Source organism: Bombina bombina, chromosome 5 (genome assembly GCF_027579735.1).
Source record: "Bombina bombina isolate aBomBom1 chromosome 5, aBomBom1.pri, whole genome shotgun sequence".
Lineage (NCBI taxonomy): Eukaryota > Metazoa > Chordata > Amphibia > Anura > Bombinatoridae > Bombina > Bombina bombina.
Window position 1 is genome coordinate 985295727 of NC_069503.1, and position 26666 is coordinate 985322392.

Consider the following 26666-nt stretch of genomic DNA (forward strand, 5'->3'; position numbering starts at 1 on the left):
CAGTCAGACAACATGACGACTGTAGCTTACATCAACCATCAGGGGGGAACAAGGAGTTCCTTGGCGATGAGAGAGGTGTCCAAAATCATCAAATGGGCGGAGGATCACTCCTGCCACCTATCTGCAATTCACATCCCAGGAGTAGACAACTGGGAGGCGGATTATCTGAGTCGTCAGACTTTCCATCCGGGGGAGTGGGAACTTCACCCGAGGTGTTTGCCCAGTTGACTTAATTATGGGGCATTCCAGACATGGATCTGATGGCGTCTCGTCAGAACTTCAAGGTTCCTTGCTACGGGTCCAGATCCAGGGATCCCAAGGCGACTCTAGTGGATGCATTAGTGGCGCCTTGGTCGTTCAACCTAGCTTATGCGTTTCCACCGTTCCCTCTCCTTCCCAGGCTCGTAGCCAGGATCATACAGGAGAAGGCCTCGGTGATTCTGAAATTATGTTTTTAAGAAAAGGGTGCTGTGTTTTTCACATAAATAGAACACAGTGTTAACAATTACCCACATTAGCAGTAACAAAGTTCAAAGCTATGGACAAAACACATCTTCTGAGGGACTTTTGCCTTATGTTTACCAAAACTTTTGGATTTTAATTTTTCATTAATAAAGTGTGCGGGTTAACACTTCACAACTAATAATTGTAGTTTGTGCACCTGGGGTGCAATATTAAACAATTTTGCTTATATACTTTAACAGGTGGAAACAATAAAGGACCTTTATTTGTTTTTCACAGATTTACAGTTAACGTTTTGAATGGAGCAGTTACAGTAAATTATGAGTTTTGTGTAGTTTTGTGAGTATGTAGCTGGAAAAACATCACCATGAATTTTTGGGTTTAAATGCATTATTGTTTTTCAATATATAGTTGTTAATATAATGTTGAGTTGACATTCTGTTCAATGTTTAACACTGCAAATGCATCATAGTTATTTTACTTCTATAGCTTTGAACAGGCGGGTCCTGTCACAACTGCACCCCTGGATCTCAACATACTTGCCAGCTGCGCTATTGATCCTAGCCGCACTATTTTAATAACAGTTGGTTTAATAGTCCAGCTAACAACGAAAAGTAGCGCGCCTGTTAAGCCGCTGTAGCTAAGATCAATACCATGGTGTATCTTAATGGGCAAAGCAGTTGACTGGTAGACCACAGTCCAAGTTTTGGGCACCACTCTAAGTGAGGTGAGGAGGTATCTTTTTATTATCGTCTGTAGCTAACTTGTACTAAAACTTAAAATATCTTGTTAATTTACCTAAGTAGTATGTATAAGTACCAGTAGGGAAGGACACAGGATGAGGCAAGCAATGTAAATATCATAAAATGTAGCTTTTTGATGTGCAAATTATGTGCAGTGTTTGCCATGAATGGGTATTGCAGATCCTACACTGTTTTCTGCAATCCCTGGCACCACATGCAGATAATCTGTGGTGTATAGTTGAGGATAGTCCCGGGCCTGAATGCACACATTTTATTTTTCCAGGAGTGGAACACGGAAGTGGTAAGCAGTGAAGGGAGCTGGAAGGGGGCTATTTAAACCTCTTAATCTCAGCTCATTTATTAGTCACAGATCTCCAAGACCCCCTCATTTGAAAGAGAATCACTCACTATTTCCTTCATAATACGAGGAGAGTCCCCAGCTGCATTCATTACTTTTGGGAAATACAGAACCTGGCCACCAGGAGGAGGCAAAGACACCCCAGCCAAAGGCTTAAATACCTACCCCACCTCCCTAATTCCCCAGTCATTCTTTGCCTTTCGTCACAGGAGGTTGGCAGAGAAGTGTTGAAAGATTAAAGAGTAGTTCCTTATGGAGGGTAGTACTCTTTGAGATGGGACTGGAGTTTTTAGTAGTCTTTTCAGCTTCTCAGTGAGAGCATTGATGAAAGTTAGAGTCTGGTGATGCAGGGAGAGTCTTTCTGCGAAACCATCCCGACTCATATTAAAAACTCCATAAGCAATCAGGTTGACGAGTTTTGCTGCCTGATTTTCTACACTCAAGTCCATGTCAGAAGGGCTGCTACAATCTGTTAAACTTGAAGGACCGTGATGCTGTTCCAGAGCACAGATTCCGGTAAGATAGTTTCAATTTTTACATGCATGTTAATGTTAGAAGACGGGTCTCAGTGGGACTCCTTTATCTTTATGGAATAAAGAGTTAATATCTCCTGAGGGGGATTCTTGAACAGTGGAGGCTTTAATCATGTTTGTTATGTAATTCTGACTGCTTATATGTAGAGACATTTGGGGCTCATAGGCTATTACGGAATGTACAGGTTACTTTTCAAGCTGCACAGTTTTGTATAGATTGGTGAGCTTTTCCTTAGCGGGAATGATCCTGCATGTGTACCATGTGACCGGGTGCGGTCATGTTTTTGTTTTCCATTTCCGTATTCCTGACCAATTGTCTGCTGAGAGGATCTGTTTCTCTACCTGTCTGGGTCATAGGAGGTGGTGAGTGCCCCAGCCATTGGGGGTTTATGGTGCCAGTTGTTTTTTTGTCCATAATCTACTTAGTTGAGTTATGGAGGATTCTGATATGTTAACGGGGGTCTCCTCTGATTCAGATTTTGATACCTGCGTATATTGTGGGGAGGACCGGGTATCCCAGGCCTCTCAATTATGTTCCGTATGCCGCATTAGGGTGTTTTCATCTTCCAATGTTGAGATGTTAGAGAACACTGAGCCATCCGCCTCTAAGGATTCTGCATCCCGTGAGGTGTGTTCCCTAGAATCTTCTGTTCCTACACAGGCAGCTGTCCCGAATACCGTTACCCCTTCTGCTGAAGGAGTTTTTTTTCCACCAGAGGTTACTATGCGGCTTTGCATGGCCATATCTATGGTTTTAGCCCATTTGCATCTTCCTGCCACGTGCAAGCGAAGGCTTAATCCGTGTACTCCTACCCAAGGTCCGGCATGTAAGAGGAAGATGGTATCCGATCAGTCCTCTGGGGAAGCGGTGTCCTCTGAGGCTTCAGAGGTGCTACCTCCAGGGTCGGAGCCTCCAGATACTCCGACGGAGGTGAATTTTGCTTTTAGATTTCTGAGAGAGTTTTGGCGATGTTGGAGGTTCCCAGTTCTGATCCGTCAGCTGAATCTGTCTTCTGAATCCGATAGCGAGCTTGTTTAGACGACTAGAGAGATGGTGATCCTATTCCTTATCGTCTCTATATTTGTTTTTTCTTTGTTTTTTGTATCAGATTCCCAGTTCTGAGCTCTTGAGGATTTGTGTCGCATGACGGGCTGGACCTGTTGGTTTCACTTTCCCTTTGGCTTTTACTTGTGTGCGCTTGCCTAATTTCTTTTATAATTCGATAAGTTTTATTTTCTTTTTAGAGCTCAAGATTGATGTAGAATCTCTTCTTGGGAAGACTTTTCCAACTGGGATTCTGGTACTAGCAATTTTCATAGTCATGATTGATGGAATCTTCTGGTGGAAGTTCATAAAAACAAAACAAAAAAAAAAACACAAAACAGAAAAAAAACAAGGAAGGATGTCTCTGGTCTAGGTGATGTTCCCTCGATTTGTCCTAGACTATGTTTAAGCTCGGAGCTTATATGTTTTTCTGTTTTATTATTCTCAGTTTTCTGGCCCTGCTAGAACTTTAGAATTTTCCGTTTGACCCTTCAACAGATTTTTCATATCCTACATTTTGGGCTGGTCCTGGTTGGGTATTAGTTATCTCTGTTCTTTTTTAGGTTTATATCAGATATGTTGTATCCTAAATAACAGGCTGGACCTGTTTGGGTACTATTTACCGCTCTTCTTTCTTCTTCTCAAGAGGTTGTTTTATTAGCCGGTTCTTGGATAAGACAGCTAGTTCTTATAGCCTGAAGGTTAGCCTGGCTGCCTAACAGACGTGCGGTTACGGATTGTATCATCCGTCGCTTTCTGCCCTGGTATGTGGGCTCCTAAGCAGAGTCTAGATATCTGTTTCTGTTCTGTTCCCGGGGTTCATGACCGGGGTTTTTAGTGTTTCATTTCCTTTTGCTAGGACGGAGACTGTAGTCAGGCAGTTGCATTCTATTTTTTGCCTTTTCAGGAACTTAGACTTTCTTGTTAAGGTTTTGCATCATTTCTTTGTCTCAATGCAGGAGATTTTTTTTTTATCCTTGACCTCTTCCGTTTGTGGAGTATTCTCTACATGTCCAAGTCTCTCTTGCAGTCTGGTAATCCGCTCTCCTTATGGGGTTTTTCATGCTAAGGAGATTTTTTTTTTATTTGGGTTCTGCATCCCGAATCCCTTTGTTCCCTTTGTTTCTGGGATCGTGCCTTGAGGTCTTTTCAGACTTTCTTTCACATAGTCAGTTTGTTTCTGTGTATCTTCCAATTCGGAAGTGTAAGATGTTGGGAGTCTTGGTTGTCCTCCTTGTCGTGTTCGTGGAGGAGGGTTCTTCACCTGACCTCGTAGACAGCAGGATTCTTGTCTCCTCAGAGGTTTTTGTGCTCAATTTGGGACCAGTGATTTGTGTGGTCTCTGGCGTGGGCTCTTATGGTCCTAATTGTTGGGCAGTTACTTGGTCCTCCTAACATTTTTTTTTTGTTTTCTTTTTTCGGTTGGAGCAGTTTTTGGGAGATTAAGTTTGTTACAGGCTGTGGTGCCCTCAGATTTGGGCTGCCTCTCTTTACCCCCCTATTAGCATTCTGTGTCCTCTATAGCTTGGGTACGGTTTTCCCAAAAGTAATGAATGCAGCTGTGGACTGTCCCCGTATTAAGAAGGAAAACATAAATTATGCTTACCAGATAATTTCCTTTCCTTCTCTCCACAGCTCCCGTCCGTGTTTTTCTGTTGGGCGGCCCTAAATTTTTTTCTTTGTTTTTCTGGCACCTTTTTCACCCTGATATTTCTCCTACTGTTCCTTGTTCCCTCGGCAGAATGACTGAGGGATGGGGAAGGTGGCTGGGGTGTCTTTGCCTCCTCCTGGTGGCCAGGTTCTGTATTTCCCAAAAGTAATCAATGCAGCTGTGGACTCTCCCCATACAGAAGGAAAGGAAATTATCTGGTAAGCATAATTTATGTTTTTTAAAATGGTGGCTTTCCAAGACTACCACCATCTCCCCAAAAATATAATAAAAAGCACTAAAGATGGGATGTTACTGTGGAAGGTGTTTTTATGGGCTCACTAAAAATTAAAAATCTAGTATGTCTAGAGACTTTATTTTACAGTGGACAAATCCGTTTCTTAACCCCTTAATGACCACAGCACTTTTCCATTTTCTGTCCGTTTGGGACCAAGGCTATTTTTACATTTTTGCAGTGTTTGTGTTTAGCTGTAATTTTCCTCTTCCTCATTTACTGTACCCACACATATTATATACCGTTTTTCTCGCCATTAAATTGACTTTCAAAAGATACCATAATTTTCATCATATCTTATAATTTACTATAAAAAAACATTATAAAATATGAGGAAAAAATGGAAAAAAAACACATTTTTTCTAACTTTGACCCCCAAAATCTGTTACACATCTACAACCACCAAAAAACACCCATGCTAAATAGTTTCTAAATTTTGTCCTGAGTTTAGAAATACCCAATGTTTACATGTTCTTTGCTTTTTTTGCAAGTTATAGGGCCATAAATACAAGTAGCACTTTGCTATTTCCAAACCACTTTTTTTCAAAATTAGCGCTAGTTACATTGGAACACTAATATCTTTCAGGAATCCCTGAATATCCATTGACATGTATATATTTTTTTTTAGAAGACATCCCAAAGTATTGATCTAGGCCCATTTTGGTATATTTCATGCCACCATTTCACCGCCAAATGCGATCAAATAAAAAAAATTGTTCACTTTTTCACAAATATTTTCACAAACTTTAGGTTTCTCACTGAAATTATTTACAAACAACTTATGCAATTATAGCATAAATGGTTGTAAATGCTTCTCTGGGATCCCCTTTGTTCAGAAATAGCAGACATATATGGCTTTGGCTTTGCTTTTTGGTAATTAGAAGGCTGCTAAATGCCCCTGCGCAAAATACGTGTATTATGCCCAGCAGTGAAGGGGTTAATTAGTGAGCATGTAGGGAGCTTCTAGGGTTAATTTTAGCTTTAGTGTAGTGTAGTAGACAACCCCAAGTATTGATCTAGGCCCATTTTGGTATATTTCATGCCACCATTTCACCGCCAAATGCGATCAAATTAAAAAAAACGTTAATTTTTTCACAATTTTAGGTTTCTCACTGAAATTATTTACAAACAGCTTGTGCAATTATGGCACAAATGGTTGTAAATGCTTCTCTGGGATGCCCTTTGTTCAGAAATAACAGACATATATGACTTTGGCGTTGCTTTTTGGTAATTAGAAAGTCGCTAAATGCTGCTGCGCATCACACGTGTATTATGGCTAGCAGTGAAGGGGTTAATTAGGTAGTGTGTAGGGAGCTTGCAGGGTTAATTTTAGCTTTAGTGTGGAGTTCAGCCTCCCACCTGACACATCCCACCCCCTGATCCCTCCCAAACAGCTCCCTTCCCTCCCCCACCCCACTATTGTCCCCGCCATCTTAAGTACTGGCAGAAAGTCTGCCAGTACTAAAATAAAAGATTTTTTTTTTTTTTAAAGAAAAAAAAAAAAAAGCATATTTACATATGCTGTGTTTAGGATCCCCCCCCTTAGCCCCCAACCTCCCTGATCCCCCCAAAACAGCTCTCTAAGCCTCCCCCTCTGCCTTATTGGGGGCCATCTTGGGTACTGGCAGCTGTCTGCCAGTACCCAGTTTGCACAATCAAATGTTTATTTTTTTTATTTATTTTTATTTTTTCTGTAGTGTAGCTTCCCCCCCCCCCCCCCCCCCCCAACGGACCAACCCCCACCACCTAAATAATGCCTAAGGTTTTTTTAAAAAAATTACTGGTCCCACTTTTATTTTGGGACACATTTTTTTCTGTAGTGCAGCGGTCCCCACCCGGTCCCTGCCCCCGGCGCGCGCCCGCGCGCTTCCACGCCCACGATCCCGCCCCCCCTCCACATGACCAGGGCCATCGATGGCCGCCACCCACCTCCCACACCGGCTCCCACCCACCAACGATACCGGCCATCGATGTCCGGTGCAGAGAGGGCCACAGAGTGGCTCTCTCTGCATCGGATGGCCATCTAAGGTTATTGCAGGATGCCTCCATATCGAGGCATCACTGCAATAACCGGAAAGCAGCTGGAAGCGAGCAGGATCGCTTCCAGCTGCTTTCCACACCGAGGACGTGCAGGGTACGTCCTCAGGCGTTAACTGCCTTTTTTCTGAGGACGTACCCTGCACGTCCTCGGTCATTAAGGGGTTAAATATATATGTGAGTTTTGCCAGTATGGGCTGATGATCATTGTGGTAAATGTAACTAAAAAACATCTAGTATGTCTAGAGACTTTATTTTACAGTGGACAAATCCCTTTCTTAAATAAATATCACCTAGATTATGAGTTTTGCGCTAAACAGGGTGCAAAACTAATGCCAAAAAGTTGCATTATTTCTCTCTCCATAGCGCTGCCATTAAGAGTTACTGAAAAGCCTTGTGTGTGCGATATGGTGGTGTTAAGCGCCATACCACACAAAAGCCAAGGACTGCTTTGACATGCTTGTGCACGCTTTCCCCTATAGACATCAATGAGGAGAGAGTGTTAGAACAAAACCTAACACCTGAAGTGCAGATTGAAAAAAACACCCTAACATAAACCCCAAGTCTAAACACCCCTAATCTGCCACCCCCGACATCGCAGACACTAATTAAAGTTATTAACCCCTAATCCGCTGCCCCGACATCGTCGACACCTCAATAAAGTTATTAACCCCTATTCCGCTGCTCCCCGACATCGTTGACACTATAATAGTTATTAACCCCTTTTCTGCCGCTCCCCCGACATCGCCACCACTAAATAAACCTATTAACCCCTAAACCGCCAGCCCCCCACATCGCAAAACACTAAATTAAACTATTAACCCCTAAACCTAACACCCCCTAACTTAAAATTACAATATAACTATCTTAAAATAAATGAAAACTTACCTGTGAAATAAAAATAAACCTAACGTAACTATTCTATTAAAATTAAAAAATTCTACCAATAAAAAAATCTAAATTGCATATTTAAAAAAACCTAACACTACGAGAAAAATTAAAATCTGAAGTTACAAAAAATAATACACTAAATTATGAAAAAATAAAAAACGAAATTATAAAAAATAAAAACAATTACACCTAATCTAATAGCCCTATAAAAATACCCCCCTCAATAAAAACACCCCCTAGCCTACAATAAACTACCAATAGCCCTTAAAATGGCCTTTTGTAGGGCATTTCCCTAAGTTAAACAGCTCTTTTACCTGTAAAAAAATACAAAGTCCCCCCAACAGTAAAACCCACCACCCAACCAACCCCCCAAAATAAAAAAACCTAACTCTAAAAAAAACCTAAGCTACCCATTGCCCCTAAAGGGGCATTTCCCTTAAAAGGGCATTCAGCTCTTTTTTACTGCCCTTAAAAGGGCATTCAGCTCTTTTTTAAACAGCCAATAGGATTTCAGAAGCTCTCATCCTATTGGCTAATTTGAAGAATCAAATCGGCCTATAGGAATGCAAGGTACCAAATCAGCAAATAGGAATTCGAGGTACCATTTTGAAACGGCTACCTTGCATTTAACTTCAGTGTACGGCGGTGACCGTATGAAGAGGACGCTCCGCGTAGGATGGAATCGGCTATTATTATCGCTCCATGCCCCCAGGATGGATGAAGATATCGCCGCCTGGATGGAGATGGATGTCCGGACTTCAGGAACCATGAGTAGATATTCTGAGGTTAGTGTTAGTTTATTTTTAATTTTTTTTGGTGTGTTTTTTTGTTTGATTTTTTTTTTGATTAGGGCTTTTGGAAAAGAGCGGAATGCCCTTTTAAGGGCAGTGAAAAAGAGCTGAATGCCCTTATAAGGGCAATGCCCATACAAATGCCCTTTTAGGGGCAATGGGTAGCTTAGTTTTTTTTTTTTTAGAGTCAGGTTTTTTATTTTGGGGGGTTGGTTGGGTGGTGGATTTTACTGTTGAGGGGACTTAGTATTTTATTTTTTTACAGGTAAAAGAGCTGTTTAACTTAGGGCAATGCCCTACAAAATGCCCTTTTAAGGGTTGTTGGTAGTTTATTGTAGGCTAGGGGGTGTTTTTATTTTGGGGGACTTTTTTATTTTTATAGGGCTATTAGATTAGGTGTATTTTTGATAATTTCGTTTATTTTTCGTAATTTAGTGTTTATTATTTTTTGTCATTTTAGATTTGTTAATTTTTTTTGTAGTGTTGTTTTTTTAAATTTTTAATCAGATTTTTTTTATTGGTAGTATTTTTTTATTTTATTAGAATAGTAATGTTAGATTAATTTATAGTTTAATGTTAGGTTTATTTTTATTTCACAGGTTAGTTTTTATTTATTTTAAGAGTTATATTGTACTTTTAATTTTAAGTTAGGGGGGTGTTAGGTTTAGGGGTTATTAGTGTTTTGCGATGGGGGGCTGGCGGTTTAGGGGTTAATAGGTTTATTTAGTAGCGCCGATGTGGGGGGCCAGAGATTTAGGGGTTAATAGGTTTATTTAGTAGCAGCTATGTGGGGGACTGGAGGTTTAGGGGTTAATAGGTTTATTTAGTAGTGGCGATGTGGGGGGCCAGAGGTTTAGTGGTTAATAGCTTTATTATAGTGTCAGCGATGTGGGAGGGTGGTGGTTTAAGGGTTAATAGGTAGTTTATGGGTGTTAGTGTACTTTGTAACAGTTTAGTTATGAGTTTTGTGAAACATTTTTGTTTTGCAAAATCCATAACTACTACTCTCAGATGGCGGAATGGATTGTGTCGGTATAGGCTGTAACGCAAGCATTTTAGCCTGACCGCAAAACCTGTAATAGCGTCGCCATGAAAATCCCACACAAAAACTTCATTTTTTGAGTGCGGAATGGACGTTGCGTTACAGGCTAAAATGTTTGCGGTGTAGCTATACCGACACGACTCGTAATATGCGTTCCTGGCCATTACCCTGGAATGACAATTTTTGCAGCGTTAAAATCTGTACCACAACACTTGTAATCTAGCTGTATGTTGCCAGTATAGGCAGATGATCGTTGTGGTAAATGTGACCACCTGGCAAAAAAGTGCTTTTATTTCAGCACAGGGCCCCTGCTAATTTATATTATAACCCTGAAAAACCTGTATAAGTAACGCTTTCAAATGTAGCTACCCTTGATGATGATTTAATAAGGCGATCACAGTAGCCGCAGTGGACACCTGGCTATTTTCAGTGTTATTTTTTTGTTGCAGCCTCCTGATGTCATGAAATATAAATAGAATAAATGGTATATTTTACATCTGCTGGGCACCTGCTGAAAAATAACTATATATAATTTGTATGGGTTACTCACTGAAATATGACTTACAAAAAGCTAAAAATTGGGTTAGCACAGAGTGGTGTCAGAAAGGCTCAACAGCAATGGGCTTAATTAAAGGGACTGCCAGAAATCGGCTAGCTGGGTAACCCCCACGAAGCTTGCAGGCAGGAGGACGCCTTTGAGCGCATAGGAATGCCTGTGTTGAATGACTGAATACGGATGTTAACCCTATATTCCTTAAGCATGTACTAATCCCAACACACACACTCCCCTAAGCTACCTGGCCCTTCTTTGTATTTTGTTTTTAAACTTAGTGTTGGGTCTTATATGATTACAAGGATTGGATGCAACATTACCCTATTCCTTAACCCGACTTTAGTTCAATGTTGTGTTTGTTTATCAATAAAGTGTTTACATTTTAATCTACTTTTTGAATGGGTAGTAAAGGCAGTATATATCTTTTTAAACCAATAACCATTCTGGTGTAGACTGTCCCCTTAAAGAATATAAATATTTTACATGATGTTTTGTTTTTTTTTCCCTTAGGAAATAATGTCAATAATTGGCTTTTGACAAGAAGACTTTTTCCTTGTAGACACTGTTGGCGGGTAGAGAAAACTCACTTACAAACCTGCCAAGGGTAGTCAGAATTGCTAGCAAAATTTCAATAAGGTAAAGTTTTTTAACCTATATTTAAAACTACAATATTATGTACTTTATAGTCTTGAAATATTATCAAGAAGGGTAAACGAATTATAGGTCCATTAAGGGGACATTAAAGTTATATCATTTTTTTTAAAGTTTTTATTTAAAAGTGGTATTTTAAAAATTATTATAATTTTTGCATAGAACTGATGTTCGTGTACTGACTTTCTTTTAGTTTTTACGCACTGTGCACCAATAAACCAGTGAGGATGCAACAGGGCAATCAATCCCTAGGGTCCAGTTGTACACAGACAAAATGATTTCCAATTAGCATGAAAAACAAAATTCACAACTTAACTTAAAGGGACAGTCTAGTCTAAATTAAACTTTCATGATTCCAATAGGGCATGCAATTTTAAACAACTTTCCAATTTACTTTTATCATCAAATTTGATTTGCTGTCCATGGAAAGCTAAACCTAGGAAGGCTCATATGCTAATTTTTAAGTCGTTGAACCACCTCTTATCTCAGTGCATTTTGACAGACACTGTTAGTTCATGTGTGTGTCATATAGATGACATTGTGCTCACTCCCCGTGGAGTTATTTAAGAGTCAGCACTAGTTGGCTAAAATGCATGTCTGTCAAAGAACTGAGGTAAGGGGCAGATGCTTAGAAACAAGTAATCACAGTGGTAAAATGTGTATTAATATAACAGTGTTGTTTATGCAAAACTGGGGAATGGGTAATAAAGGGATTATCTATCTTTTTAAACAATCTGGAGTAGACTGTCCCTTTAAAGGACCATTAAAGGGACAGTCTACACCAGAATTTTTATTCTTTTAAAAGATAGATAATCCCTTTATTCCCCATTTCCTAGTTTTGCATAACTAGCACATTTATAATAATATACTTTTAACCTCTGTGATTATCTTGTATCTAAGCCTCTGCAGACTGCCCCTTTTTTCAGTTTTTTTGACATACTTGCAGTCTAGCGAATCAGTGCCTGCTCCCAGATAACTTCTCGTGCACGAGCACAGTGTTATCTATATGAAATACGTGAACTAACACCCTCTAGTGGTGAAAAACTGTTAAAATGCAATCTGAAAGAGGTGGGCTTCAAGGGTCTAAGAAATTAGCATATGAACCTCCTAGGTTAAGCTTTCAACTAAGAATACCAAGAGAACAAAGCAAAATTAGTGATAAAAGTAAATTGGAAAATTGTTTAAAATTACATGCTCTATCTGAATCATGAAAGTTTATTTTGGCCTAGACTGTTCCTTTAAATACAGTAGAACTGCACATTCAATAAGTGCATAATAATAACATGACAATATAATAGCACTTACACTGAATTTTAAATGAGCAGTAGCGTTTTTGTTGTTGTTGCAGATTTCAAAATGTACTTTACCGGTCTCCTGTATCATGTGACAGCCATCAACCAATAACAGACTCCTGCCTATACATGGTGAACTCTTGCACATACTCAGTAGGAGCTGGTGCCTTAGATCATGTGTATATAAAAAGACTCACAATTTGATATTGGATGTAAATTAGAAAATCTGTTAAAACTGAATGCTCATGAATTTGTGAATCATGAAAAAAAATTTTTGACTTTCGTGTCCCTTTAAACATAACCTCATTATCCATGTCATTTTTTTTGTTCAAATCTTTACATAGTACCCTTTCATGTCCTTGGTAGAAAGTTTTGATGTTCTCACTTTTGTCCCATTGATACAAATCTATTATAACTGATCTGTTTGTTTTATTTAACAATAAATATAAACATAATGCAACAGGTTTCCTTTATCCCCAGCATCAGTCTTGTGTCCTAGCACTCCACAAAGGAGAAATCTACCCACCCCTGATTACAGTGGAATACTCTGATGTTCAGGTGTATAACCCAGATAGCCAGTCTGTAAAGGTAAGATTATTTTCACATAAGCACACAAAGGAAAATGTAGGAATGGAATCTTTTATGTTTATTTCACTGACATAATGTGGGATCAATGTTTTCATTATGTTATGCAGAAGAAAATCCCCTACTTCCATGTTTTGTATGCTTAGCTCTATCTATCTATCTATCTATCTATCTATCTATCTTTCTCTTGTTAAGTGTGGTTCAGTCCACAGGGTCATCCATTACTTATGGGATATATTCTCCTTCCCAACAGGGAAGTTGCAAGAGGATCACCCAAGCAGAGCTGCTATATAGCTCCTCCCCTCACATGTCATATCCAGTCATTCTCTTGCAACCCTCAACAAAGAAGGAGGTCGCGAGAGGAGCTGGAGTTTTTACTTAACTATTCTAAAATCAAAAGTTTGTTATTTTAAATGGCACCGTGAGTGTGCTGTTTTTCTATCTCAGGCAGTATTTGAAAGAAGAAACTGCCTGCGTTTTTTATCTATGATCTTAGCAGGCGTAACTAAGATCCACTGGCTGTTCTCGGACATTCTGAGGAGTGGGGGTAACTTCAGAAACTGGGAATAGCATGCGGGGTCCTCCGCAAATGAGGTATGTGCAGTTCTTTTATTTTCTGGGAATGGAATTGACTATGAAAATACTGCTGTTACCATATGATGTAAGTACAGCCTTAAATGCAGTAGTAGCAACTGGTATCAGGCTGATAAATGTATTGCGCAGTCGAGTTATATTCTAGGGACTAGAATTTGACTGAGAAAATACTGTTAACACTGAATAATACTTAAGCCTTCTCTGCAGTGGGGTAGCGACTGGTAGCAGGCTAGTGATAGCTTTGCATGACATTGATAATGTTGTTTCTCCTGTTAAGAGTAGTCAGTCCACGGTTCATCATTACTTATGGATATTAACTCCTACCCAACAGGAAGTGCAAGAGGATCACCCAAGCAGAGCTGCTATATAGCTCCTCCCCTCTACGTCACACCCAGGTCATTCTCTTGCACCCAACTAATAGATAGAAGTGTGTGAGAGGACTGTGGTGATTAAACTTAGTTTTTTATATCTTCAATCAAAAGTTTGTTATTTTAAACGGCACCGGAGTGTGTTGTTTCCTTCTCAGGCAGAATTTGAAGAAGAATCTACCTGAGTTTTTGTATATGATCTTAGCGGACGTAACTAAGATCCGTTTGCTGTTCTCGGCCATTCTGAGGAGTAAGGTAACTTCAGATCAGGGGACAGCGGGCAGGTTCACCTGCAAAGAGGTATGTTGCAGTATATTATTTTCTAAGGAATGGAATTGACTGAGAAAATACTGCTAATACCGATATAATGTAAGTACAGCCTTAAATGCAGTAGTAGCAACTGGTATCAGGCTGATATGTATATATGTTTACACTTAAGTATTTCTGGGGAATGGCACTTCACTGAGAAAATACTGTATGCATATAACTTTTAGCCTAACTTGCAGTGTGAGCGACTAGCAGCAGGCTTTTTAATGACATTTCATATATTAGATTTTAAACGTTTACTGGCATGTTAAATCGTTTAATTATCTGAGGTACTTGGTGAAAATTGTTTTGGGCTTTATTTTCCACATGGCTGTCGTTTGTTTTAAATTAAAACAGTTTACTGAGCTTCCCTCACTGTTGTAGTGTGAGTGGGAGGGGCCTATTTTGGCGCTTTTACTACGCATCAGAAATTCAGTCACAGTCTGTCTTTTTCTCCCTGCATGATCCAGGACGTCTCCACAGAGCTCAGGGGTCTTCAAAACTAGTTTTGAGGGAGGTAATCACTCACAGCAGACCTGTGAGACTGTGCTTGACTGTGATAAAAACGCTTATATTGTCAATTGTTATACGTTTTTTTTCTGATATTAAGGGTTAATCATCCATTGCTAATGAGTGCAATCCTTTGCTAAATTTGGTTTCTATAACTAATCCGGTTCATTGTTATTCAACTGTGACAGTTTTTTTGTGTGCTTCTTAAAGGCACAGTAACGTTTTTACATATTGCTTGTAAATTTAGTTGAAAAGTATTTCCAAGCTTGCTAGTCTAATTGCTAGTTTGTTTAAACATGTCTGACACAGAGGAATCTCTTTGTGCAATATGTTCAAAAGCCAAGGTGGAGCCCAATAGAAATTTATGTACTAATTGCATTGATGCTACTTTAAATAAAAGTCAATCTGTACATGTTAAGCAACATTCACCAGACAACGAGGGGGAAGTTATGCCGACTAACTTGCCTCACGTGTCAGTACCTGCATCTCCCGCTCAGGAGGTGCGTGATATTGTAACGCCAAGTACATCAGGGCGGCCATTACAAATCACTTTACAAGACATGGCTAATGTTATGACTGAAGTTTTGTCTAAATTGCCAGAACTTAGAGGTAAACGAGATCACTCTGGGATGAGAACAGAGTATACTGATAATGCTAGGGCCATGTCTGATACTGCGTCACAATTTGCAGAGCATGAGGACGGAGAGCTTCATTCTGCGGGTGACGGATCTGATCCAAATAAATTGGATTCAGACATTTCAAATTTTAAGTTTAAGCTGGAAAACCTCCGTGTATTGCTAGGGGAGGTGTTAGCGGCTCTGAATGATTGTAACACAGTTGCAATCCCAGAGAAAATGTGTAGGTTGGATAAATATTTTGCGGTACCGACGAGTACTGACGTTTTTCCTATACCTAAGAGACTTACTGAAATTATTACTAAGGAGTGGGACAGACCCGGTGTGCCTTTCTCACCCCCTCCTATATTCAGAAAAATGTTTCCAATAGACGCCACCACACGGGACTTATGGCAAACGGTCCCTAAGGTGGAGGGAGCAGTTTCTACTTTAGCTAAGCGTACCACTATCCCAGTGGAGGATAGCTGTGCCTTTTCAGATCCAATGGATAAAAAGTTAGAGGGTTACCTTAAGAAAATGTTTGTTCAACAAGGTTTTATATTACAATCCCTTGCATGCATTGCGCCTGTCACGGCTGTGGCAGCATTTTGGTTTGAGTCTCTGGAAGAGACCCTTGACTCAGCGACATTAGATGAGATTTCACTTAAGCTTAAAACTCTTAAGCTAGCTAATTCATTTATTTCTGATGCCGTAGTACATTTAACTAAACTTACGGCTAAGAATTCCGGATTCGCCATTCAGGCACGCAGAGCGCTGTGGCTAAAATCCTGGTCAGCTGATGTAACTTCTAAATCGAAACTACTTAACATACCTTTCAAGGGGCAGACTTTATTCGGGCCCGGTTTGAAAGAAATTATCGCTGATATTACGGGAGGTAAAGGCCATGCCCTGCCTCAAGACAGAGCCAAACCAAGGGCTAGACAGTCTAATTTTCGTGCCTTTCGTAACTTCAAGGCAGGAGCAGCTTCAACTTCTTCTGCTCCAAAACAGGAAGGAGCTGTTGCTCGCTACAGACAAGGCTGGAAACCTAACCAGGCCTGGAACAAGGGCAAGCAGGCCAGAAAACCTGCTGCTGCCCCTAAGACAGCATGAAGTGAGGGCCCCCGATCCGGTAACGGATCTAGTGGGGGGCAGACTCTCTCTCTTCGCCCAGGCTTGGGCAAGAGATGTCCAGGATCCCTGGGCGTTGGAGATCATATCTCAGGGATATCTTCTGGATTTCAAAGCTTCTCCTCCACAAGGGAGATTTCACCTTTCAAGGTTGTCAACAAACCAGATAAAGAAAGAGGCGTTTCTACGCTGTGTACAAGACCTTTTACTAATGGGAGTGATCCATCCAGTTCCGCGGTCGGAACACGGACAAGGGTTTTACTCAAATCTGTTTGTGGTTCCCAAAAAAGAGGGAACCTTCAGACCAATATTGGATTTAAAGATCCTAAACAAATTCCTAAGAGTTCCATCATTCAAGATGGAAACTATTCGGACAATCTTACCCATGATCCAAAGAGGTCAGTACATGACCACAGTGGATTTAAAGGATGCTTACCTTCACATACCGATTCACAGAGAACATTACCGGTATCTAAGGTTTGCCTTCCTAGACAAGCATTACCAGTTTGTAGCTCTTCCCTTCGGGTTGGCTACGGCTCCAAGAATCTTCACAAAGGTTCTGGGCTCTCTTCTAGCGGTACTAAGACCGCGAGGAATTTCGGTAGCTCCGTACCTAGATGACATTCTGATACAAGCGTCAAGCTTTCAAACTGCCAAGTCTCATACAGAGTTAGTACTGGCATTTCTAAGGTCGCATGGGTGGAAAGTAAACGAGGAGAAGAGTTCTCTCTTACCACTCACAATAGTTCCCTTCTTGGGGACTCTTATAGATTCTGTAGAAATGAAAATTTACCTGACAGAGGACAGGTTAACAAAGCTTCTAAATGCTTGCCGTGCCCTTCATTCCATTCAACACCCGTCAGTGGCTCAATGCATGGAGGTAATCGGCTTAATGGTAGCGGCAATGGACATAGTTCCTTTTGCACGCCTGCACCTCAGACCGCTGCAATTGTGCATGCTAAGTCAGTGGAATGGGGATTACTCAGATTTGTCTCCTACGCTGAATCTGGATCAGGAGACCAGAGATTCTCTTCTATGGTGGCTTTCTCGGCCACATCTGTCCAGGGGGATGCCCTTCAACAGGCCAGACTGGACAATTGTATCTACAGACGCCAGCCTACTAGGTTGGGGCGCTGTCTGGAATTCCCTGAAGGCTCAGGGATCATGGACTCAAGAGGAGAGTCTCCTTCCAATAAACATTCTGGAATTGAGAGCAGTTCTCAATGCCCTTCTGGCTTGGCCTCAGTTATCAACTCTGAGGTTCATCAGGTTTCAGTCGGACAACATCACGACTGTGGCTTACATCAACCATCAGGGAGGGACAAGAAGTTCCTTAGCGATGATGGAAGTATCAAAGATAATTCGCTGGGCAGAGTCTCACTCTTGCCACCTGTCAGCGATCCACATCCCAGGAGTGGACAACTGGGAGGCGGATTTCCTAAGTCGCCAGACTTTTCATCCGGGGGAGTGGGAACTTCATCCGGAGGTCTTTGCCCAAATACTTCAACGTTGGGGCAAACCAGATATGGATCTCATGGCGTCTTGCCGGAACGCCAAGCTTCCTCGTTACGGATCCAGGTCCAGGGACCCGGGAGCGGTCCTGATAGATGCCCTGACAGCACCTTGGACCTTCAGGATGGCTTATGTGTTTCCAACCTTCCCGATGCTTCCTCGTTTGATTGCCAGGATCAAACAGGAGAAAGCATCAGTGATTCTAATAGCGCCTGCGTGGCCACGCAGGACCTGGTATGCAGATCTAGTGGACATGTCATCCTGTCCACCTTGGTCTCTGCCTCTGAGACAGGACCTTCTAATTCAGGGTCCTTTCAAACATCAAAATCTAATTTCTCTGAAGCTGACTGCATGGAAATTGAACGCTTAATTTTATCAAAGCGTGGATTTTCGGAGCCAGTAATTGATACCTTAATACAGGCTAGGAAACCTGTTACCAGGAAAATTTACCATAAGATATGGCGTAAATACTTACACTGGTGCGAATCCAAGGGTTACTCATGGAGTAAGGTTAGGATTCCTAGGATATTGTCTTTTCTACAAGAAGGTTTAGAAAAGGGTTTATCTGCAAGTTCTTTAAAGGGACAGATCTCAGCTCTGTCCATCCTTCTACACAAACGTCTGTCAGAAGTTCCAGACGTTCAGGCTTTTTGTCAGGCTTTGGCTAGAATTAAGCCTGTGTTTAAGACTGTAGCTCCACCGTGGAGCTTAAACTTAGTTCTTAACGTTTTACAGGGTGTTCCGTTTGAACCCCTTCACTCCATTGATATCAAGCTGTTATCTTGGAAAGTTCTGTTTTTAATGGCTATTTCCTCGGCTCGTAGAGTCTCTGAATTATCAGCCTTACATTGTGATTCTCCGTATCTGATTTTTCATTCAGATAAGGTAGTTCTGCGTACTAAACCTGGGTTCTTACCTAAGGTAGTCACTAACAAGAATATCAATCAAGAGATTGTTGTTCCATCATTGTGTCCTAACCCTTCTTCAAAGAAGGAACGACTTCTGCACAATCTAGATGTAGTCCGTGCCCTGAAATTTTATTTACAGGCAACTAAAGATTTTCGACAAACTTCTTCCCTGTTTGTCGTTTATTCTGGACAGCTTATCCTATGAGACTGCTGGACAGCAACCTCCTGAAAGGATTACAGCTCATTCTACTAGAGCTGTGGCTTCCACTTGGGCCTTTAAGAACGAGGCCTCTGTTGAACAGATTTGCAAGGCTGCAACTTGGTCTTCTCTTCATACTTTTTCCAAATTTTACAAATTTGACACTTTTGCTTCTTCGGAGGCTGTTTTTGGGAGAGAGGTTCTTCAGGCAGTGGTTCCTTCCGTATAGAGATCCTGCCTGTCCCTCCCGTCATCCGTGTACTTAGCTTTGGTATTGGTATCCCATAAGTAATGATGACCCGTGGACTGACTACACTTAACAGGAGAAAACATAATTTATGCTTACCTGATAAATTCCTTTCTCCTGTAGTGTAGTCAGTCCACGGCCCGCCCTGTTTTTTAAGGCAGGTCTAAATTTTTAAATTATACTCCAGTCACCACTGCACCCTATAGTTTCTCCTTTCTCGTTTGGTTCTCGGTCGAATGACTGGGTGTGACGTAGAGGGGAGGAGCTATATAGCAGCTCTGCTTGGGTGATCCTCTTGCACTTCCTGTTGGGGAGGAGTTAATATCCCATAAGTAATGATGACCCGTGGACTGACTACACTACAGGAGAAAGGAATTTATCAGGTAAGCATAAATTATGTTTTTTTAATAAAACGTTTACTGGCATGTTATTCGTTTTTGTGAGGTACTTTGGTGATAAATCGCTTTGGGCATGATTTTTTTCCACATGGCTAACATATTTTTCTGCATAGAAACCGTTATATCAGGGCTCCCACTGTTGTGATTGGAGTGGGAGGGCCCTTGTTTTAGCGCCTTGTTGCGCAGTTAAAATTATTGCACAGTCTTTCTGCTTCTTCCTCCTTGATCCAGGACGTCTCTAGAGAGCTCAGGGGTCTGCAAATTTCATTTGTGAGGGAGGTAATCAGTCACAGCAAATCTGTGACAGTGTGCTGACTGTGATTAAAAGCGTTAAATCTTAATTGATATCTGTTTTATCCGTTTTGGGTATTGAAGGGTTAATCATCCTTTTGCTAATGGGTGCAATCCTCTGCTAATAATACACTTCTTGTTAAGAATTGTTTAATTATATCTGTATTTTTGAAGCGCTGCAGCGTTTTTTATATTGCTTGTAAACTTATTGAAAGTGATTTCCAAGCTTGTTAGTTTCATTGCTAAGTCTGTTTTAAACATGTCTGATTCAGAGGAAACTGTTTGTTCATCATGTTCAAAAGCCAATGTGGAGCCCAATAGAACGATGTGTACCAATTATATTGATATTGCTTTGAATAAAAGTCTGTACCGATAAAGAAACTATCACCAGACAACGAGGGGGAAGTTATGCCGCCTAACTCTCCTCACGTGTCAGTACCTGCGTCTCCCGCTCAGGAGATGCGTAGGATTGAGACACCTAGTACATCTAGGCCCTTACAAATCACTTTACATGATATGGCTAATGTTATGAAAGAAGTATTATATAATATGCCCGAATTAAGGGGCAAACGCGATAGCTCTGGGTTAAGGACAGAGCGCGCTGATGACACGAGAGCCATGTCTGATACTGCGTCACAATTTGCAGAACATGAGGACGGTGAACTTCATTCTGTCGGTGACGGTTCTGATCCGGGGAGACCGGATTCAGAAATTTCAAATTTTAAATTTAAGCTTGAGAACCTCCGTGTGTTACTAGGGGAGGTATTAGCGGCTCTGAATGATTGCGACACGGTGGCAATTCCAGAGAAATTGTGTAGGTTGGATAGATACTATGCGGTACCGGTGTGTACTGACGTTTTTCCTATACCAAAAAGACTTACAGAAATTATAAGTAAGGAGTGGGATAGACCCGGTGTGCCTTTTTCCCCTCCCCCGATATTTAGAAAAATGTTCCCTATAGACGCCACCACACGAGACTTATGGCAGACGGTCCCTAAGGTGGAGGGAGCAGTTTCTACGTTAGCCAAGCGTACCACTATCCCGGTGGAGGATAGCTGTGCTTTCTCAGATCCAATGGATAAAAAATTAGAGGGTTATCTTAAGAAAATGTTTGTTCAACAGGGTTTTATATTGCAGCCTCTTGCATGCATTGCGCCTGTCACGGCTGCAGCGGCATTCTGGTTTGAGTCTCTGGAAGAGGCGATTCGCAAAGAACCGTTAGATGAGGCCTTGAGCAAAGTTAGAACCCTTAAGCAAGCTAATGCGTTTGTTTCAGATGCCGTAGTACATCTAACCAAACTTACGGCTAAAAATTCCGGATTCGCCATACAGGCGCGCAGAGCGCTCTGGCTTAAATCCTGGTCAGCGGATGTAACTTCCAAGTCTAAACTACTTAACATTCCTTTCAAAGGGCAGACTTTATTCGGGCCCGGCTTGAAGGAAATTATTGCTGACATTATGGGAGGTAAGGGCCACGCCCTTCCTCAGGACAGGGCCAAACCAAAGGCCAAACAGTCTAATTTTCGTGCCTTTCGTAACTTCAAGGCAGGAGCAGCTTCAACTTCTTCCGCTCCAAAACAGGAAGGAACTACTGCTCGTTACAGACAAGGTTGGAAAGGCAACCAGTCATGGAACAAGGGCAAGCAGGCCAGAAAGCCTACTCCCGCCCCTAAGGCAGCATGAATTCAGGGCCCCCTATCCAGAGACGGATTTAGTGGGGGGCAGACTTTCTCTCTTTGCCCAGGCTTGGGCAAGAGATGTGCAGGATCCCTGGACGTTAAAGATTATATCTCAGGGATACCTTCTGGACTTCAAAACCTCTCCTCCACAAGGGAGGTTCCATCTTTCGAGGTTATCGACAAACCTAGTAAAGAGAGAGGCATTTCTACAATGTGTACAAGACCTCTTAATCATGGGGGTGATCCACTCAGTTCCGCGATCGGAACAGGGACAAGGATTTTACTCAAATCTGTTTGTGGTTCCCAAAAAAGAGGGAACCTTCAGACCAATCTTGGACTTAAAGATCTTAAACAAATTCCTAAGGGTACCAGGAAACCATTCGAACCATCCTACCCATGATCCAAGAGGGTCAATATATGACCACGGTGGACTTAAAGGATGCTTACCTTCATATACCGATTCACAAAGATCATTATCGGTACCTGAGGTTTGCCTTTCTAGACAGGCATTACCAGTTTGTGGCTCTTCCCTTCGGGTTAGCCACGGCCCCGAGAATTTTTACGAAGGTTCTGGGCTCACTTCTGGCGGTACTAAGACCACGAGGCATAGCGGTGGCTCCGTACCTAGACGACATTCTGATACAAGCGTCAAGTTTTCAGAATGCAAAATCTCATACAGAGATAGTTCTAGCATTTCTGAGGTCGCATGGGTGGAAAGTGAACGTGGAAAAGAGTTCTCTGTTACCACTCACAAGGGTTCCTTTTCTAGGGACTCTTATAGATTCTGTAGAGATGAAGATTTACCTGACGGAGTCCAGGTTATCAAAGATTCTCAATGCTTGCCGTGTCCTTCATTCCGTTCCAAGCCCATCAGTAGCTCAGTGCATGGAGGTAATCGGCTTAATGATCGCGGCAATGGACATAGTGCCATTTGCACGCCTGCATCTCAGACCGCTGCAACTATGCATGCTCAGTCAATGGAACGGGGATTACTCAGATCTGTCCCCTTTGCTAAATCTGGACCAGGAGACCAGAGGTTCGCTTCTCTGGTGGTTGTCACCGGTTCATCTGTCCAAAGGAATGACCTTTCACAGGCCAGATTGGACACAATTGTAACAACGGATGCCAGCCTTCTAGGCTGGGGAGCAGTCTGGAATTCCCTGAAGGCTCAGGGATCGTGGACTCAGGAGGAGAAACTCCTCCCAATAAACATTCTAGAATTAAGAGCAATATTCAATGCTCTTCTAGCTTGGCCTCAGTTAGCAAAGCTGAGGTTCATCAGATTTCAGTCGGACAATATCACGACTGTGGCTTACATCAATCATCAAGGGGGAACCAGGAGTTCCCTAGCGATGTTGGAAGTCTCGAAGATAATTCGCTGGGCAGAGTCTCACTCTTGCCACCTGTCAGCGATTCACATCCCAGGCGTAGAGAACTGGGAGGCGGATTTCCTAAGTCGCCAGACTTTTCATCCGGGAGAGTGGGAACTTCACCCGGAGGTATTTGCTCAACTGATTCGTCGTTGGGGCAAACCGGATCTGGATCTCATGGCATCTCGCCAGAACGCGAAGCTTCCTTGTTACGGATCCAGGTCCAGGGACCCGGGAGCGGTGCTGGTAGATGCATTAGCAGCCCCTTGGGTTTTCAAGATAGCTTATGTGTTTCCACCATTTCCGTTGCTACCTCGGCTGATTTCCAGGATCAAACAGGAGAGGGCATCGGTAATTCTGATAGCGCCTGCGTGGCCACGCAGGACCTGTTATGCAGACCTAGTGGACATGTCGTCCTGTCCACCATGGTCTCTTCCTCTGAGGCAGGATCTTCTAATTCAGGGTCCTTTCAACCATCCAAACCTAATTTCTCTGAGGCTGACTGCCTGGAAATTGAACGCTTGATTCTATCTAAGCGTGGGTTTTCGGATTCGGTTATTGATACATTAATACAGGCTCGGAAACCTGTGACAAGAAAAATTTACCATAAGATATGGCGTAAATATTTATATTGGTGCGAATCCAAGAGTTACTCATGGAGTAAGGTTAGGATTCCTAGGATAATAGCTTTTCTACAAGAGGGTTTAGAAAAGGGTTTATCCGCTAGTTCGCTAAAGGGACAGATTTCAGCTCTGTCTATTCTTTTACACAAACGTCTGGCAGAGCATCCAGACGTCCAGGCCTTTTGTCAGGCTTTGGCTAGAATTAAGCCTGTGTTTAAAGCTGTTGCTCCTCCGTGGAGCTTAAACTTGGTTCTTAAAGTTCTTCAGGGTGTTCCGTTTGAACCCCTTCATTCCATTGATATTAAGCTTTTATCTTGGAAAGTTTTGTTTTTGATGGCTATTTCCTCGGCTCGAAGAGTCTCTGAGTTATCTGCCTTACATTGTGATTCTCCTTATCTGATCTTTCATTCAGACAAGGTAGTTCTGCGTACTAAACCTGGGTTTTTACCTAAGGTTGTTTCTAACAGGAATATAAATCAAGAGATTGTTGTTCCATCATTATGTCCTAATCCTTCTTCAAAGAAGGAACGTCTTTTGCATAATCTAGACGTAGTCCGTGCTCTGAAGTTCTACTTACAGGCAACTAAAGATTTTAGACAAACTTCTTCTCTGTTTGTCGTTTACTCTGGACAGAGGAGAGGTCAAAAGGCTTCGGCTACCTCTCTCTCTTTTTGGCTTCGTAGCATAATACGTTTAGCCTATGAGACTGCTGGACAGCAGCCTCCTGAAAGAATTACAGCTCATTCCACCAGAGCTGTGGCTTCCACCTGGGCCTTTAAGAATGAGGCCTCTGTTGAACAGATTTGCAAGGCTGCAACTTGGTCTTCACTTCATACTTTTTCCAAATTTTACAAATTTGACACTTTCGCTTCTTCGGAGGCTGGTTTTGGGAGAGAGGTTCTACAGGCAGTGGTTCCTTCTGTTTAATGTTCCTGCCTTGTCCCTCCGATCATCCGTGTACTTAGCTTTGGTATTGGTATCCCATAAGTAATGGATGACCCGTGGACTGGATACACTTAACAAGAGAAAACATAATTTATGCTTACCTGATAAATTTATTTCTCTTGTAGTGTGTTCAGTCCACGGCCCGCCCTGTCTTTTTCAGGCAGGTTCTAAATTTTAAAATTATAACTCCAGTCACCACTGCACCTTATAGTTTCTCCTTTCTCATCTTGTTTCGGGCGAATGACTGGATATGACATGTGAGGGGAGGAGCTATATAGCAGCTCTGCTTGGGTGATCCTCTTGCAACTTCCTGTTGGGAAGGAGAATATATCCCATAAGTAATGGATGACCCGTGGTCTGAACACACTACAAGAGAAATAAATTTATCAGGTAAGCATAAATTATGCTATCTATCTATCTATCTATCTATCTATCTATCTATCATATCTATCTGTCTATCTCTATTCCAGAGCATGTCTTCCAACTCCACCCCCAGCAGGTACCTCCATGTACTTGCTGTATCAGTCATTGTGTGTGCTTTAAAATAATTTATCAGCTGGACTACAAAGTTCTATGTGATAAAGGACCTAAGATATAAGAGCTGCCATATTGGTTTGTGTTCACAAATAATGGCTGTAGAGATGGAGCTTATATTCAGAAGCCTTCACCTGATTAGATGGGGGGTTATTTAATTTTGTGGGGTATGGGAAAGTGACATTCTGACCTTTTACTTAATTTAAAGTGAATGTTAACTTAACACAACTGCCCCACGCCATTGGATAGACTTTGCAAAATGAGCCTGGGTTTAATTAATCAAATTTGTTATTTTAGTATTTTGTAAAATTTTTACCTTTTTTAGCGCTCCGACGATAAGCGCAGGTCTCCCGCCCGCCATTTTGTCTAATTGATTGACAGATGACAATTCTTAAAAGAACTAATCCTTTTAAGAATCGTTATCTGTCACTCAATTAGACAAAATGGTGGGTGGGAGAGCTGCGCTTATCGTTGGAGCCCTAAAAAGGTAAACATTTGACAAAATACTAAAATATAACAAATTTGATTAATTAAACCCATTCTCATTTTGCAAAGTCTATCCAATGTGGGATATTCTCCTTCCCAACAGGAAGTTGCAAGAGGATCACCCACAGCAGAGCTGCTATATAGCTCCTCCCCTCACTGCCATATCCAGTCATTCTCTTGCAACTCTCAACTAAGATGGAGGTCGTAAGAGGACTGTGGGGTTTTATACTTCGTTTATTTCTTCAATCAAAAGTTTGTTATTTTTAAATGGTACCGGAGTGTACTGTTTATCTCAGGCAGTATTTAGAAGAAGAATCTGCCTGCGGTTTCTATGATCTTAGCAGAAGTAACTAAGATCCTTTGCTGTTCTCACACATTCTGAGGAGTGAGGTAACTTCAGAGGGGGAATAGCGTGCGACTTTTCCTGCAATAAGGTATGTGCAGTTAAAATATTTTTCTAGGGATGGAATTTGCTAGAAAATGCTGCTGATACCGAAGTAATGTAAGTAAAGCCTTAAATGCAGTGATAGCGATTGGTATCAGGCTTATTAATAGAGATACATACTCTTATAAAAGTGTATTTTAAAACGTTTGCTGGCATGTTTAATCGTTTTTTACATATGTTTGGTGATAAAACTTATTGGGGCCTAGTTTTTTCCACATGGCTGGCTTGAATTTTGCCTAGAAACAGTTCCCTGAGGCTTCCCACTGTTGTAATATGAGTGGGAGGGGCCTATTTTGGCATTTTTTTTTTGCACAGCAAAAATTACAGACACAGACATCCAGCTTCTTCCTGCATGATCTCTGAGGGGGCTAATACAAGGTCCTTTCTGAAGGGCTCAAAAGGCTTCAAAAGTCGTATTGAGGGAGGTAAAAAGCCACAGTAGAGTGGCAGTTGTTGTGACTGTTTAAAAAAACGTTTTTGTCATTTGTTATTCCGTTTTTGGTATTAAGGGGTTAATCATCCATTTGCAAGTGGGTGCAATGCTCTGCTAACTTATTACATACACTGTAAAAATTTCGTT

General features: G+C 41.6%; 1 protein-coding gene across 1 annotated transcript in view; it reads left to right on the forward strand.

Annotated features, from left to right (window-relative positions):
* Nucleotides 1-26666, forward strand: part of TMEM67 (transmembrane protein 67) — a 297637-nt gene that overhangs the window by 24425 nt on the left and 246546 nt on the right. The window contains 4 exon segments of the mRNA XM_053715910.1: nt 10909-10949; nt 10952-11034; nt 11243-11270; nt 12822-12929. Coding sequence (XP_053571885.1) covers nt 10909-10949; nt 10952-11034; nt 11243-11270; nt 12822-12929 — 260 coding nt within the window.